This window comes from Pogona vitticeps, chromosome 1 (assembly GCF_051106095.1).
Source record: "Pogona vitticeps strain Pit_001003342236 chromosome 1, PviZW2.1, whole genome shotgun sequence".
Lineage (NCBI taxonomy): Eukaryota > Metazoa > Chordata > Lepidosauria > Squamata > Agamidae > Pogona > Pogona vitticeps.
The window spans coordinates 266,722,688-266,741,031 of NC_135783.1; the positions used below are offsets into that span (position 1 = coordinate 266,722,688).

General features: G+C 41.1%; 1 protein-coding gene across 4 annotated transcripts in view; it reads left to right on the plus strand.

Moving 5' to 3' along the window:
- Nucleotides 1-18,344, plus strand: part of USP47 (ubiquitin specific peptidase 47) — a 102,167-nt gene that overhangs the window by 16,185 nt on the left and 67,638 nt on the right. For 2 of the 4 annotated variants that reach the window (XM_020789905.3, XM_020789906.3), the window contains exon 2: nt 5,621-5,680. The exons of the other annotated variants lie outside the window; for them this stretch is intronic. In XM_020789905.3, the coding sequence (XP_020645564.3) occupies nt 5,621-5,680 (60 nt within the window). The remainder of the gene's footprint in view (nt 1-5,620; nt 5,681-18,344) is intronic. 4 annotated transcript variants of the gene reach the window in all.

An 18,344-nucleotide genomic window follows, 5' to 3' on the forward strand; every position in this document is an offset into this window, starting at 1 on the left:
CCAAGTGCTATGAGGCCTTGCATAGTTGAAGCCCAGAATAGATGGAAAATCTGAGTGCAAAGACTTTCCATTTACAGATGTTTATGTTCAGTGTGTGGATAGTACGAGTACAGATTTCACATGATCTTGGGGACAGAATTAGAGCTTCAGCTTAAGGTCTGTTTCTAAGCATGATGGGCTTCCCATTGTACAGATGTCAAGAGTTTGAAGCAGAAGCTCCAGCCCTAGGTTTGTTTTGTTTTTTTGGTCTAACTAAGTCTTATATTGTGTTAGTCAGTAAGCATTAAGCATCTCATCTCTTCACTATCAGGCATTTAGAACAGTATAATTTTAATCAGAAGTCCTTTTGTCCCTTTCTTCAGCATTCATAGTAGCATGCTTATAGAAAGTCTAATAAATGAGTTAGAACAGATTGAATTTGGATTTGGCACATTGCATATGTAAAATCAAGCCCTCTCTCATGCATATTTTTCATATATGTAATATGCCTGATCCAAAAGATCCATCTGCTTGTTCCACTGACACTACTACCCCTATCTTAGGAGGTGGTGTCTGATTCTCCAAATGAAAGTAAGTTGGTTTAATTCAACTTTCTTCTCCAGAAGTGTACATTTCATCACATTAATTCCATTTATTGTTATTTATCTTGAGTCTCCTGAAATAAGAATTGGCAGAAACATTTCCTTTTTTTTTAATTTAACAAGGGGTGACATAAAGGAAAAGGGGAATTGAGGTTAAATGGGAAGAGGAGAAACAGTAACATACTAATGTCCATTCTATACATATTGCCATATCAAAATTCCAAATTACTCTTTTTACTATTTTGTGCCTTCCAGATTTAAGTTCTCATTTCAATATATGCTCTTCATATGCTGCCTGTTGACTCAGTCCATGTGTAGAATAAGTCCCATATTTCTGTTGCCTTTTGTAAAGGACAGTCCTTCATCACTTCTGATAAAATGTCCATTTCCGCTGGCACAAACATTTCCTAATGAGTTCAGTTGTGGCTGCAGAAATTGTGTGTATTTAGTGAGTTTAAGTTTTTTTTTTTTTAACATTGCAGCTTTCACATGGCAACTGGCAACCTCTCATGTTTGTTTTATAGTGGGTATTCTGTTTTAAAAAGAAAGGCTTTCATGTATACTTTGTTCTTTTTGAGCCCGTCTTCAGATTGGAAGAGATTAGATAGATTTTCTGAGAGATTATGATTCTGGTACTTTACTTGATGATATATGGGGTCAGTGTCTTGTCACCTTTATTCAGTTGTGTTATGGTCCAGAATATGAGGATTTGGAAATATTCTATTTTTTTCAGCTTGATGATTAAAAATTTAATTGTATTAAGAATTAAGTCGAAAAAATTTATTTATTTATTTATTTATTTATTTAAAATATTTTTCCCTGCTTTTCTCCTTGAAAAGTACCCAAGGCAGTTTACAACAGTGAATGATAGTATTTAAAGTTGAAAACAATGAGTATACAACGGTGGTTAACATCATTAAAATAATATTTAAAGCTAAGAACACAGAGTAAAGAGACATCTTACATTACCAAAAGGCAATATTAAAGCTGAGAACAATAAATATACAATAAAAAAGTCATTCTGAGAAATGGAAAACACAAGTAGTACTAAAAATCCAGTCAAAGCAGTCATGCATAACAGTCCATCTTAAAAAAAAAATCACAGACCAGTAGCTGGCTACTGAGAGAAGGCTTGCTTGAAGAGAAATGTCTTTGCCTGCTTATGGAAGAACAGACAGCAAAGGTGAGGCCAGCCTGGCCTCCTGTGGGTGGGAATTCCAAAGTAAGGGAGCAGCATCAGAGAAGGCTCTTTCCTGTGTCCCCATCAGACACACCTGTGAAAGTTGCAGGATGGAGAGAAATCCCTCTCCTGATGATCTTAATGGTCAGGCCGGTTCATAATGGGAGATACAGATAGCTTGGACCCAGGCCATTTAGGGCTTTATAGGTTAACATTAGTACTTTGAATTGTGCCCAGAAGCTGATTGGCAGCCAGTGGAGCTGTTGTAACAGGGGGGTTATGTGATTCCTATAACCAGTCTGAGTCAGTAATCTGGCTGCTGCATTTTGGACCCACTGAAGTTTTCTGATACTTTCCATTGGCAGCCCCACATAGAGCATGTTACAGTAATCTAGCCATGAAGTAACTAGGGTGTGTCTCACAGTGGCCAGATTAGACCTCTCAAGAAACAGGTGCAAGCCGGCACACTTAATTGTGCAAAAATACTCCTGGCTACCGCTGAGACCTGGACATCCAAACTCAGGGATGAATCCAGGAGCACCTCCAAGCTGTGCAACTGTTTTTTCAATGAAAGTTAATCCCATCTAGTACCTGCTGCATCCCCATTTCTTGATATACCTTTCCACTGACCAGGAGCACCTCTGTCTTGTCTGGATTAAGTTTCAATGTATTCACCCTCATCCATTCCATTACTGATGCCAAACACTGATCTAGAACTGAAGCAGCTTCCAAATCGCACCAGACAATGCTCTGCCCATGACAATTGAACTACAGAAAGACCTACTATACCCAGGTCACCAACATCGATGCTGGTACAGAAGACCAGGTCTAGAGTGTGGCCTGCGTTATGAATGGGACAGATACTACAGTATTTGGAACAGACCTATGATTGTCATGGAGGTCATGAAGTCTTGAGAAATCCCTGACAGAGCTACATGGGCATGGATGTTAAAGTCACTCAGCATGATAAGCTGAGGGGATTCAAACACCACCTCTGATATCAGCTCAGTTAGGTCTGCAAGAGAGGTTGTTGTGCCATAGGGTGGGCGGTACACCAAGAGAATACCTATCTTGTCCCTGGCTCCTACTTTCAGACTCATGCATTCAAACCCAGGAACTGGGGAATGTGAGAGGAATTGAATCACAGTAGACCACTGCTACTCCACCTCCCTGCTCCCCTGGTCTTGCCTGCTGTTGCACAGAAAACCCTGGTGGACAAAGCTGAGTGAGATTAACACCCCCAGCTTTATCCAACCAGGTCTCTGTAATGCAAGTGAAGTCAGCATGCTAATGCATTATCAGGTCCTGGATGACATTTGTTTTCCCATTCACTGATTTAGCGTTTAACATCAGTATTTTCAGCCCAAGGGTTCTGCCATCAAAGCTACCCAACAATTTAAATTTGGGGACATCTTAGAAGCAACCAATATCTTGTTGTTCTTCCCTCTTATATTTTGCTAAAGTGGCTTATGCCTACTACATCTTTCCTTGCCCTGAACAGTTTCAGTGGGTATACTCTCGTTGCTGTCATTTCTCTCCCTCCCATAAAACACATCCTTTGACAAGCAGCTCAAGACCCAAGTTTATACACTACTAATGTCATAGATAACAGCTATTCGGAATGTAAGATAATCTGTATTTTGTGCTGTTGTCATGGAGGAAGTGGAGTTTATCACAAAGGGTCTGAGACTGTATTGACAGGATCAGGAGACATAATACTTTAAGATTTCTTTCAGTATTCAATCTTTTATTCCTGTGCTGTTTTTGTATGGAGAGACTGACACTGAGAAGATGTGACATATTTTTTTCAGAATCTTTAGCAGCAGCAGAGTGATAGGAGTGCACCTTAATAAAGCAAAGCTGAACTTTTTTCATTGTCCATTTCCTAGTCTCTCTCCTGGCTATATGACAAGGTGAGTCTAAATGAGACAAGAGCATTGTTATGTCTTTTAGTCCTTGCTCCTAACTAGGCATAGGACCTATCCAACAACTGCCGTTTGTTTCTTTGCAGAAGGTTGCTGAAACTTAGACTATACACGTCTGTGGTAGACTCTGTTTTGGTTATACAGTATCTAAATGGAGAAACGTGAGACGTGGTGGCGCTGCGGGTTAAACTGCAGAAGCCTCTGTGCTACAAGGTCAGAAGGCCAGCAGTCATAAGATCGAATCCACGCAACGGAGTGAGCTCCCGTCATTTGTCCCAGCTCCTGCCAACCTTGCAGTTCGAAAGCATTTAAATGCGAGTAGATAAATAGATACCACCACGGTGGGAAGGTAACAGCGTTCCATGTCTAGTTGCACTGGCCACGTGACCATGGGAGCTGTCTACTGACAAATGCTGGCTCTACATCTTGGAGACGGCGATGAGCACCACGCCCTAGAGTCGGACACAATAGGACTTAAAATGTTAAGGGGAACCTTTACCTTAAATGGAGAAAGGGCAGGTGGTGCTAAACTACTCCTTTAAATCACACTCTCACCTTTTACTTTAGACACCAGTGGTGTGGGCGTAAGTTACATATATTTAATTGCTAATTACCAGTTAATTAAGAACATTTAATTATGATAGTTTCCTACATATACCATATTTTTGACTGTCAAGTGTCTCTGAAAAAAAAAAAGTAACACAAACTCCAGGCTTAGAATATGCTATAGTGTTCAGACTGTGCCTCTTTGGTAATTTTGGATGTACAGTGGTGCCCCGCATAGCGAGGTTAATCTGTTCCGGATTAACCCTCGCTATGCGAAATCGTCGCTAAACGGGTAGGGGAAATACTTTTGTTACTTACCCGTTACTTACCCGTTCAGCGAGGATTCCAGTTGCCGGCAGCCATTTTCGCGCCTTCGCTAAGCGAGGGCAGGGCGCGAAAACGGCTGCCGGCAGCCATTTCCGGGCTTCCGGCGGCCATTTTGGAACCGCCGATCAGCTGTTCGGCGGCTCCAAAATGGCCGCCGCAATACCCGATCTTCGCAATGCGGGTTTTCCCCATTGCGACGATCGGGTATGTTTCCGTATAGCGATCCCGAAAAAGGGATCGCTATACGGAAACATCGCTATACGGTGCACTCGTTAAGCGAGGCACCACTGTACTTAGCAACTACAAGAAAAATAATATTGATATTCAGGTCATTGTATCTTTAATGTATGTAGCTATTAGGTGGGCAGAGTTATATCTGGTGCTTGTTCCCTTCTCCTTATGAAGTTTCTCCAAAGTGTTAAAGGGCACCATAGACTGTGCCTTATGGAAGAGGCAAATCATTATGCATATGTAAAGAAGAGCTCATATTGGATCCTTGTTTTAAAATAAAGAAGTACAAGTTCTCTATTCTTTGTGCAGTGCACTTTAATGCTTTGGCAGGTCTAGTAGTTGCTTTTGACATCTCTTTAGACTCTTTTACAACGTTTTCTGTTATTTCTAATTTAGTGGCAAGAAGATTAAGTCCTTGTAGCTTTCTAACCTAAATAGTTCCAAAATTCTTGGAACACATATAGCTGCTGCTTAAGTCAATTAAATTTTAAACTGATTAGTGTATTTCATTTTTTTCCTATGAAATATGTAAAAAAAACTTTGTCTCAGTAACATTGAATATTTCTGTATCTTAAATTAATGTAAAACAGGGATGGGGGAGCACATGCTCTTTGAGACTGTTCTGGACTTCAGTTCAAATCATCCGTCAAAGTTGGCTATGCTTACCGAACATTTAAAGATCAGTGGGTAGGATTTCAAATGCTTGTTGATGTAGAAGAAAGTATTTTTAAAAATCTTGGTTTAGGTAAGTAATTTGTAGGTTTTATGAATAAGAATGTGTAGATCTCTATTTTAGCATTATTTTATTATTTTATCTTTATATACCTTAGGATATGCTTTGGAGATGCAGACAAAGTATCTTTGATGAAATGAAGAAGAAATTCTCCCAGGTAGTTAGTTGCACTATATATTTAAAAATGGTATTTCAACTGTAGTAACGGCATGGGACTGTAGCACTTGCTTAACATGCACCTGCAAAATAATTTGCATTCTACTTATTATCCTGAAAATAAAAGTGGCTTTGGATGTCTTGTGTTCTATAACATAATAAGCTTTATTGTTTTGTTTGTATGTGTGTACGGCATCTGCAAGACTTAAAAAGCACAGAATGAGATAATTTGGCAAATATTTGTAAATAAAAGATTATTTATCTTAATTTTCATAGTGTTAAATAGAAAATAGATTTTCAGTGTACGATATGAGATTTACACCTTTCTTTTCCAAAAGCAATACTTGGCACATATGTGCCTCACATTGTGGTTGAAATGTTCCTATATTCCATATTTTTCCATCTATAAGATGCTACTTTTTCCTAAAATCATTACCCTAAAAATTGAGGGGTGTCTTTTACATGGAAGTAAGCTGAGATAGCTGAGGAGAGGAAAAAATTCCATATACCTTGCCTCTGTAAACAGGCTTCCTTCAGCCACGAGGCTTGGTTTCCTACAGTCAGGAGACTTAGCTTCCTCCAATCACGAGCCTTATGGAACTGACGTCAGCTAATTCTGAACAAACCAATTGGAACACACCTCCTTGGAGGTGGAGCCTGTAGGCTCAAGATTCAACAGAGACAAAATGTCTGACATTTTCAGCTTAGAGGCTGAATCCTCAAAGCTACATTTTCTTGATTTGGGGGTTAGAAAATTTGGGGAGGGGTTGTCTTATAAATGGGGGTGTGTTACAAACGAAAAATATAGAACCAGTTGTTCTCAACCTTTTTGGCTTCATCCCTCTTTTTTCCATTTTTGAGAAACCTTAATGCCCTCACCTCTCCTTCAACATTATGTAATGCCAACCTCTCTCTTTTTGTTTGTTTGGATATTAGGTTTTTTAAAAAAATCCAAATTTGAAATAAAAAATCTATAAAATGGTAAGCTTCATTGTTAATTATTAAAAATACAGATAATGTAAAATTAAAAATAAGCACAATTCATTTAAAAAAATCTATCTAGTCTCTATCACAGAAATTTATTTCAACTTTAAAAAAATGTTTTTCCTTTATGGACATTTCAGTCTTATGCCTCCTCACCTTGTACCTGTTGGTAAATGACTACTGTACCTAGCTTGCGGGGGGGGGCATGTGTGGCTTGCTGCTCCTGGCTGCCTCACCCCCCTCTCAACATGAGCCACATGGCTGGGAGGGAGAGAAGGGGCTTTAGAAAGGTTTTATTTAATATATTTTTAAAACTTATTTTAAGTTGTGATTAATTGCCATCAATTAAGAAGAGACCCACAGTGGATTTTAGGGAACAGGAAGGGGGGAGGGCGTTGGAGGGGGCAGCCATTGAGGTGGTGCTGGGTAGGGGAAGGAATGGCGGTGGGGGGTAGGACATGCCCGCATAGGAGAAGAGAGGTTAGATATCTTACATCTATCCCCTCTTCTAGTCCTACCCCCAACCAGATGGTATCAGGTGACCATATCATCAAACCCTCGAGCCACACGGTGCTGTTGATGAACGCCAGGTTGGTACAAAATAAGACTGCCCTCATCCATGATGTAATTCTGGATGAGGGTGCTGACCTGCCGTGCATTACTGAGACCTGGATGGGAGAGGAGGGTGGTGTTCCCCTCTCCCAGCTGTGGTTGCCTGGGTACTTAGTCCAGCACCAATGTCGCTCGGAGGGTCGGGGAGGGGGAGTTGCTATAGTCTATAGGAGCTCTATCTCCTTGACCAGGCTTCCTGTCCCTTTGAGAGGAGGTCTTGAGGGCCTGTATTGTGTGTTCGGTTTGCGAGACAGATTAGGGATTCTGTTGGTGTACCGCCCACCCTGCTGCGTACCAACAGTCTCCCTGCCTGAGCTGACGGAGGTAGTCTCAGACCTGGTGTTGAGGACTCCCAAGCTGTTGGTGCTGGGAGACCTCAACATCCATGCCAAGGCTGCCTTGACTGGGGCGGCTCAGGACTTCATGGCCACCATGACAACCATGGGGCTGTCTCAATGTGTCATCGGCCTGACGCATGAGAAGGGCCATACCTTGGACCTGGTTTTCTCAACGGGACTGGAAGATGGTGGTTTGGATGTGGAGGGGCTGGTTGTGACCCCATTGTCATGGTTAGACCACTTCCTGGTCAAGTTTAGTCTATTAGCTTCTTCTCCCCTCTGCAAGTGTGGGGGATCTATTAAGATGATCCGCCCTCGGAGACTAATGGATCCAGATGGATTCCTGAATGCTCTGGGGCATTATCTGTCTGATATGGTCGGCGCTCCTGTTGAAGCTCAGGTCACCCTATGGAATAGAGAGATGACCCGGGCAGTTGACACGATTGCGCCTAAGCGCCCTCTCCCTGCTCGCCGAGCCTGTAGACCAATGCTTCTCAACTCTGGGTCCCGAAATACTCTTAGACTAAAACTCCCAGAAGCTTTCACTACTAGCTGTGCTGGTCAGGATTTCTGACCAGCACAGGTAGTTGTAGTCCAAAAAGCGCCCCCTCCCTGCTCGCTGAGCCCAGACAGCTCCTTGGTATACTTCTGAACTGCAGGTGATGAAGCGAGAAGGGAGACGGCTGGAGCGCAGGTGGAGGAAGTCCCGCTGGGAGTCCGATCGAACACGACTTAGAGCCCATTATCGGGCCTATTTTGTGGCAATACGGCTGGCGAAACGGCAATATTTCTCCAGCCGTGTTGCTTCCTCAGAATGTCGTCCAGCAGAGCTGTTTCGGGTGGTCCGGGATCTTCAACCGGGAATTCCGGTGGAGGTCCAGGACTGCTCATCAGCTCGCTGTGATGAGTTTGCCATCCATTTTGAGGGAAAAATCACTCAGATTCGCAGTGGATTGGACTCCACAGTTACTGCAGAATCAGAGGATGTGTCCAGTGCGCCGTGCTTAGGTCAAGTATTAATGAATGAGTTTCAATTGTTGAGACCTGAGGATGTGGACAGGGTGGTTGGATCTGTCCGTTCTACCACCACTCCGCTCGACCCTTGCCCATCCTGGCTAATTGGAAGATCAGCCAGGGGGGTTCGCACCTGGATCCAGGAGGCCGTGAACGCCTCTTTGGGAGAGGGAGTGGTCCCTACCGCCTTGAAAGAGGTGGTAATTCAACCACTCCTTAAAAAGCCAAACCTGGACCCAAGGCTGGTGGTCAACTACCAACTAGTGGCGAACCTCCCTTATTTGGACAAAGTGTTGCAGCGGGTTGTGGCCGGGCAACTCCAGGCGCTGCTGGATGAAACGGATTTTCTGGATCCATTTCAATCGGGTTTCAGGACGGGTTTTGGTATGGAGACTGCCTTGGTCGGCCTGTACGATGACTTTTGCCGGGAGAGAGACAGGGGGAGTGTGACCCTGTTGATACTCCTGGACCACTCAGTGGCTTTCGACACCATCGACCGTGGTGTCCTTCTGGATAGGGTGGCTGGGTTGGGAGTTGGGGGCACCGCTTTACGGTGGTTCCGCTCCTTCCTGGCTGACCGTGTCCAGAGGGTGGTGCTGGGGAACAGTTGCTCTGCCCCATGGCAGTTATGCCATAGGGTTCCTCAGGGCTCAATACTGTCCCCCATGCTGTTCAACTTCTACATGAAACCGCTGGGAGAGGTCATCAGGAGGTTTGGGCTGAGGAGTCAGCAATATGCTGACGATACTCAGCTCTACCTCTCATTTTCTACCAATCCAGGTGAGGCAGTTTCTGTGCTGAACTCGTGTCTGGACCTGATAATGGACTGGATGAGGGTTAATAAATTGAAACTCAATCCTGACAAGACGGAAGTGCTGTTAGTGGGTGCTTCACCGGACAAGCTGGAGGGCCATTTCCCTGCCCTGAATGGGGTTACACTCCCCCTAAGGGACAGGGTCCCCAGCTTGGGGGTGCTCCTGGACCCCAGTCTAACACTGGAAGCCCAGGTGGACTCAGTGGCCAGGGGCGCCTTCTTTCAGCTGCGGAAATTATACCAGCTACGACCCTACCTGGACGAGCGGAGTCTCATGACAGTCACACATGCACTGGTAACATCCCGCATAGATTACTGCAATGTACTTTACGTGGGGCTGCCTTTGAAGACGGTCCGGCGATTGCAACTGGTCCAGAATCGAGCTGCGTGGCTGGTGAGTGGTGCAGCCGCCAGGGAACATATCAAGCCAATTCTGTATAAGTTACATTGGCTACCAGGTGTTGCCTGGGCCCAATTCAAAGTGCTTGTTTTGACATATAAAGCCCTAAACGGCTTGGGCCCTGGATACCTGAAGGACCGCCTCCTTCCATATGAACCTACTTGGCCATTAAGATCTAGCCAGGGGGCCCTTTTGAAAGAGCCGTCCCTTAAGGAGGTAAGAGGGATGGCTTGTAGACAAATGACCTTTTCGGCAGCTGCCCCCAGACTATGGAATGCCCTCCCGACTGAGATTCGTCTGGCGCCGACGCTGATGACATTTCGGCGCCAGGTCAAAACCTTCCTGTTCCAGAAGGCTTTTAATTGAAATAACATCAACTGAGGGTCCGATGGCAATTTTTATATATATTTTAATTGTATTTTAATTGTTCTAAATTGTATTGTATTTTAAATGTTGTAAGCTGCCCAGAGACCTTTGGGTAGTGTGGGTGGCGTATTACATAAATAAATAAATAAATAAATAAATAAATAAATAAATAAATAAATATCACATCATAGGCATCCTTCAGTCTCGAGAGACTATGGTAACATGCTCTGAATAGAGGAGTGTCCTCTCCAGAGCATGAAGCCCGGGTAAGGTAATATGGAGGATAGGCTGTTACCCAAGCAGCAAATCCCCCCTCTCCACATTGCTGAAATGGTCCAATGGAAAGGCAAGAGCCAATACGACTGGTTCCAGCAACGTCGCAGGAGTTAGCAGAACCACACGAGCTGCCTTCGGGACTCCAGCTCCGGATTTTGCCTCGAGGTTAACTCCTGAAGCCTTTTCCATCAGTGGATATAGCCACAAGGCAGTGGAGGTTTGAAATCGGAGTTTTCCTTCTCCGAGATGGGCTGCCTTCCATGGCTGACGATAGATAGATAGATAGATAGATAGATAGATAGATAGATAGATAGATAGATAGATAGATAGATAGATAGATAAATAAACAAATAAATAAATAAATAAATAAATAAATAAATAAATAAATAAATAAATAAATAAATAACTTGTAAGCTGCCCACAGAGTGAGTGCTTTAATTGCTATATAAGCAGCACACTTTGCTTGTTGGTTTTTTTATTTTTTTTATTTATTTTTATTTATTTTTTTTGCAATTTCTCCATGTTCCCTTCATGGGCAGTGAGGTACATGATATATTTAGTAGACAGTGTAAACATAGAACACTTGTTCTGGTGAGCACATGTTTTTCCTGCCATCAAAATACGAATTTTATGGTATTATTGTTTGCAGAGAAAATTGTTGTCAAGAGTGAAGCTGTATGTATTTGTTTACCTGTTGTGTTGCTTTGTCTGTGATAAATAATTTGATTGACATGTTTCCCCAGATGTCTTATAGAGATTTATAGACTTCCTAAGCAAAAAACAAGCAGAATAGTTCATAATTGTTGATATTATCCCAATAAAGGGTTAATCCCAGAAGTTATTTACAAGGATTTCAGAATTCATCTGGGTGTCCTGTAACAGCATCTATAGCTACTAACAAATACTGAAGTCCATGTTAATTAACATACAATCTACTTACCATGTTAATAACCTCAGGTGCAATGTAGAACGATTGTCTAGTTTTATGAAATGTTGATTGAAGTTTCCAAGTGATTCTATCTGTACTCAGTCTTTTTGTCTCGTTAGAAAAATATTGATACAGAAGGATTTTCTTTCTTTCTTTCTTTCTTTAAGAAAGAAGTAATTTCATAGACTAGGTGTCTGAATTAAAGTTATCTTTTTGAGGTCTGTCTGCTTATTTGTTGTAGTTTGTTGCAATATAGTTCTGTGATTATGAACTTATTTTCCACCACCATTTAGAAATTTAACAGTGTTCTTGTAGGTAAAATTACAATTTTTCTTTGAAGCTGCTGTGATGAGAAATTCTTCTCTCTAAATATACTTTGAGTATACTCAATATATTCATTTTGTTAATTGAAACATTTTTGTAACCTTTGCATAAGTTTGCATAGTTTACTTGTCTGCTTAATAAGACAGAAAAGAAGACAAGTTTTAAATGCACATTTTTACAATGTCAGGTATATGTGAAGTAAAATTACAAAGTATTCATGAATAGTATTTATACAATTAAATCAAGGAGTACAAAAATTCCTAGGCAATACACTACGAACCTGGAAAATTTTTGGCACCTTAACAAAAACTGACTTCTGTGATTTGCCCTGTGGGTCTGTGTATAAGTTGGCCTGTAAGGGGAAAATGTACAGAGTATCTCCCAGCGAGATCTGGCATTTCTAGTCAAGGGATGTGCACACAGTCTTCTAAAGCTGTTCTAAAAGGAGCCATACACAGCTCTACACAGTGAGATATTCAACTACTTATTTGAATATACATAAATACTGTATATATTTGAATATTTATATTTATTAAATAATTGAATATGCATAACATGGAATGATGTGATGTCTTCTTGCAAGCCTGTTGCAGTGAAACATTGAGCTGCTGATCATAATTGGAATTTGACTGCTATTTGAGCACAGTCAAATATTCCAAGAAGCTGGGAACACCCTTTTCAAGATCTTGGCCTACTTTTTTAAAAGTTGAAAAATGCTGTAATGTAGAATCAGGATTGAATGTTCCTGGCTTCTGTATCCATCTGGAGTCAGCGGCTGTGCACATGCTATTTGTGCTGTTCTTCCACAGCCCTAAACATTTATACTTAAAGATAGCAGTTGTATTTTTCTCTGTGTATGTTTTATATTTTATATTACACATATTATGTATGTTAATTTGCTTTTTTGTTGTTGCCAAAAATAACTTTACTTATATCTCTTAATTGAGCAGGTTACAAGCCAAGAACTATTGACAATCCTACATCAATATTTGCATAAATTATTAGCTGTAAAGTATCTGTTACAGTGCCTTTTGTGAGTAGCCTAGAAATCTTTGCTGAAGTTGTTCTGTCAGTGATTTAAAGCTTAACTATATTTAGCTGGTATTATTTTCATTCACCACAACTCCGTGAGGCAGTGGAAGATAGGAGGGCCTGAAGTGCTCTGGTCCATGGGGTCACGAAGAGTCGGACACAACTAAACGAACGATTTTCATTCACATATTTAAATTCTGTTTTAGCAATACAAGTATATTCTCCTCGGGTTTTTTTTTGTTTATAGTTTAAACTTCCTTTTTAAATTGCTTATTTTGTATTTAACTAATTTGTGAAGCTTATGTTGTAACTTGCCTAGAGAACATTACAAGTGCCTACAAATGCTGTGGACAATACAGATGTATCTTGTGAGCAGGAGCTTTTATAAGTAAAAAGCAAGTGAAAGCAGATTCTGCAGACCAGAAAAAAAATGAAGCATTGTATTTCCCTACAAACACTGAGTAAGATGAAGGATGGTCAGAGCAATATGAGCTGACTGTAAAGGAGATGGTATAATAAGTCTTCTGAGTGTAGAAAGAGTGTGTTTACTTGAAGTGGTACATCCTGACTTTTGCCTCTAAGAAGAGACAGACCCATAAGGCAGATGGCAACTCCTCTTAGCCCTTGCCATTTTGTTTAAGTTAAATCCTGCCTCTGTCTCATTTGCAAATGTCCTGTATCCCAAGTGTGGACAACTTTCACAGGTCTAAAGCCAGTTTCCCCTTCCTTGGGATTCTCTAGGGATCTGCCTTGAGTCTCCAGATGCCTCTTCGACTAAAGCTGCCAGAATCCTTCACCAGTAGTTGTGCTGGCCAGAATTTCTGAGAATTGTAGTCCAGGAACATCTGGGGACCCAAGGTTGGCAGCCACTGTTGTACGGGCTGCACAGATCCTCAGAATTGTGGAAAAAGAGGAATGTTTGCTTGCTTGCTTGGGAGAAATTATTTGGGGATTAGGAGAGCCATATGTGACCCCAAGGTTGCACTTTGCCTATCTGTGCTCTGTACAGTGTCCTATTTCCAATCCCAACTAATGTAGACCCAGTGGATGCATGGGATTTAAATAAGTGCCAACTTGTTATTCAGCACTTGACTCGGTGGGTCTTCTCTCTAGTTGAGAATGGCAAATCAGGAAAAAAGAATACAAACTCTTGTTCACATTCCCCATGCAGACCAAATTGAAGCCCTTATTTTTTTCAGGAATACCTTTAGTGTCTTGTTCCTAATATTGTTTCCTCGCACCTATTCAAGCAGGTTCTGTGCTTTGCACAGTCCTGTCTCCACACAGGATGTCATATGTATCTGAGCCCAAAAACACAAGGTCTCTACATTTCAGTCTTTTTTCCATAGAAGACTACTCTAGAGTGTCACTCTTTCTTTTCAGAGTTTCTCCCTCCATGTTTGTTTTTATTTTCACTCAGCCTCTAGGCAGGGTGTAGAGGCTCTTGAGTTGTTATGAAATATCTTTTCCCCCTTCTCTGCCTTCTCTCCCTTTGGTCTACCCACCAATAACATGCAGTATTCCTGGAAAGAGAAAGAATGTGAAATGGAGGAAGAAAGCCTTGCCTTTGCCTCTTGGAATTAGAAGACACAGTCTGTCTATCCAAAATCCCACTGCTGGATTTTCTGGCAACCTGATTTATTTGCTGTAATTAATGCAGCATTTTTCTGGACAATTGTCTTGCTCACCAGCATCAAAGACTTTATTAGTCCTGTAATGTTGGTGTGTGAATTTTATTGGTATAATGCTTACTTATAAAAGCTTATGCAGGAGTTGGGAGGATCCACTTAGTTGGTGAATAACTTGAAGTTCTCATGGTGACAGAAATCCTGTTGCTTGGCATAGTACATTGTAACTAGAGTAGGCCCACTAAATCAGTGAAACTTAAGAAGCAGTGACAAACTAAATCTCTACTAATCCAGTATGCCTGCTCTAGTTGTGACTTATTGTGTTGAGCAACAAAATTTCCGACAGCATGTCTTCTGTACCATAATTTATAATACAGTACTGATTTAAACTTTGAAATAATAAAAAACAATTGATCAGGGGATGGAGCATATTACATTGTGGTTAAGCAGCCATTTCTGGTAATGTTAGTTTAATCATTTGGTATAGGAAAATTACAGACTCTATTTGCTTCTTTTCATTGGACTTGCATATCTTCTATGTAAGATCTTTTTTAGCTGAAACTTAACATATATTTACATTTAGCTCTGCTTTGCTTACAGAGGGATAGAGCCACAGGTTCATCTTTCTCATATTGAGTTTTCAATAGGGGTCAATCAGATGCCTATAGAATTCCCCACAGAATTCACAGCTTGTTTAATCTCAGCTTGGATGTTTCATTTAGCAAATGTAGTTAATAAACCATTAATAGATATAATCCCCATGTCTAATCTTCTTTTAAACTCCTCATATGTCAGATTCCAAAAATTATGTGTTTTATATAAAGCACAGTGGTGCCTCGCAAGACAATGTTAATTCGTTCCAAGAAAAATGCTGTCTTGCGAAAACATAGTCTTGCGAAAGGCGGTTCCCCATTGGAATGCATTGAAATCCATTTAATGCATTTCAATGGAAAAATCATTGTCTTGCAGAAATCATCCATAGAAAACATTGTCTTGTGAAATGCAGTTCCCCATTGGAATACATTGAAATCTATTTAATGTGTTCCAATGGGGAAAAATTGTTGTCTTGTGAAAATTGTCCATAGGAAACCATTGTCTTGCGAAGTGCAACAGTGATCACAAAAACTAATCGTCTTGTGGATTAATCGTCCCATGAGGCAATAGTCTTGTGAGGCACCACTGTACATTCTGAATTGATTGGCAGTCAGTTTTATTGAATGACCTGAGTTCTAGTGAGAGGGAAAGGGAGAGGGAAATAGCTCTCCATATAATTCACAATTCTTTGAAATACTAATCAGTTTCCCAATCAGTGACCTTTTTCCTATGGTAGAAAGCTACAAACATCTTAACTTTATTGCTTAGGAAATGTGCATCAATCCCTGGCCCTTTGTACTTTTCTACATTAGAGCTAAAATCTTTTAATTCATTTTGTGATGGTTCAGCCAGAGCAATACAGTGGGGTCTTGACTTGAGAACTTAATCCGTATTGGAAGGCGGTTCTCAAGTCAAAAAGTCTGTAGGTCAAGTCTCCATTGACCTACAGTGCATTGAAAACCGATTAATCCCGTAACAGGCCATTTTTGTTCCATTTTGGTTTTTTTCTGGTCTGTAAGTCAATTCTCAGGCTGCAAGTCAAACCTAAATTTTGCGGCCAGAGAAGTCTGTAACTCAAAAAGTCTGTAAATCAAGCCATCTGTAAGTCAAGGGTCCACTGTATACAATATTCCTAAATGTGGCTGCATCACAGATGTATATAAAATGTTGTAGTATTGGCTGTTTATTATTAATACTGCCCCTCAGTAATTTCGAGCATGGAATTTCCCTTTTTACCACTACATTGAACTGATGTGGTAAAAGCACTACAACCTGTCCTCATGAAATATGACTTTTCTGAGACACGGTACTATATGTAAGAAAATAAGAGGTTTTGTTCAAATGCATTCCACTCTACATCTCCACTGAACATTATTTTCGATTTGTAGCCCAAGTATCTTGTAATTTATAGCTGCTTGAGTATACTTTTTTGTGTGTCATTGGAAGATCCTTTCATTTTGACTCCAAATCAAAGTGTCTCAAACCCAGTAGCTACATGAGGGGAAAGCTTCCATTGTGACAGCTGTTTACTCCTGTGCTCAACATTTTATTTACTAGAGTATCCATATCTGCATGCTTGTTGACATGCTTGAATTTGGTGAGACAAAATTGCATGTTGCAAAGCCATGTTAATTTTTTTCCTCACCAAATTCACATCTTTTTCCTTTTGAATCCTTTGTTCTGTACCATTCCAGTCATTTTTTTCATGACTTAGCAATTCATTTGGACCAAGATTAATGAGAACTTCAGTTATCAAAATCTCATGAAAAGCTTGATAAGAGCTCACTGTATTAATGTGAATCTTTCTTCATATACAATATTGTATTATAACCAGTGATGAAATGGGAAATGCAGAAATTTGTATGGAAGAAATTAGAGGGAGAGGATAAGCTCATTGGGTTTTCACAATCTTATTGCCGTGTTTGAAACATTTGCCCCAGATATCTGGAAGCCAGAGTACTGTCTCCTCCATCTCCTCCTCCTCCTCTTCATGAGATTGATTACTGTATACTGGGGCTTTTCTCTGCAGTTTAATCCAATGTGACAGTCTTACAATGAAACACTACATAGTAAATACAGCATATCGAAGGGGCAGAGGAACCAGAGACCAAATTGCTAACATGCGCTGGATTATGGAGAAAGCCAGAGAGTTCCAGAAAAACATCTACTTCTGCTTCATTGACTACACAAAAGCCTTTCACTGTGTCAACCATAACAAACTATTGCAAATTCTTAAAGAAATGGGAGTGCCTGACCACCTTGTGTATCTCCTGAGAAATCTATATTTGGGACAGGAAGCAACAGTTAGAACTGGATATGGAACAACTGATTGGTTCAAAATTGGGGAAGGAGTACGACAAGTCTGTATATTGTCTCCCTGCTTATTTAACTTATATGCAGAATACATTATGCGAAAGGCAGGACTGGATGAATCCCAAGCCAGAATTAAGTTTGCCAGAAGAAATATCAACAATATCAGATATGCAGATGATACTACTCTGCTAGCAGAAAGTGAGGAGGAATTAAATAATCTCTTAATGAGGGTGAAAGAGAAGAGCACAAAAAATGGTCTGAAGCTCAATATCAACAAAACCAAGGTCATGATCACTGGCCCCATCACCTCCTGGCAAATAGAAGGGGAAGATATGGAGACAGTGACAGATTTTACTTCTTTGGCTCCATGGTCACTGCAGATGGTGACAGCAGCCAGGAAATTAAAAGAGACCTGCTTCTTGGGAGGAAAGTGATCACAAACCTTGACAGCATCTTAAAAAGTGTGACGTCACCTTCCTGACAAAGGTCCACATAGTAAAAGCTATAGTTTTTCCAGTAGCGATGTATGGAATTGAGAGCTGGACCATAAAGAAGGCTGACCGCTGAAGAATTGATGCTTTTGAACTGTGGTGCTGGAGGGGTTTCTTGAGGAGTCCCCTGGACTGCCAGGAGAACAAACCTATCCATTTTGAAGGAAATCAACCCTGAGTGCTCACTGGAAGTACAGGTCCTAAAGCTGAAGCTCCAATACTTTGGCCATCTCATGAGAAGAGAAGACTCCCTGGAAAAGACCCTGATGTTGAGAAAGTGTGAAGGCAAGAGCAGAAGGGGACAACAGAAGATGAGATGGTTGGACGGTGTCATCAAAGCTACCAACATGAATTTGACCCAACTCTGGGAAGCAGTGGAAGACAGGAGGGCCTGGTGTGCTTTGGTCCATGGGGTCATGAAGAGTCGGACACAACTTTACTACTAAACAACAACAACATTCTATACCAGTTGAAATTTTGGACCTTCAGAGGGAACCCTGTATAGGGTAATCCGATCTGGGTGTAAGTGGTGTGTGCATAGCAGGTTTCAT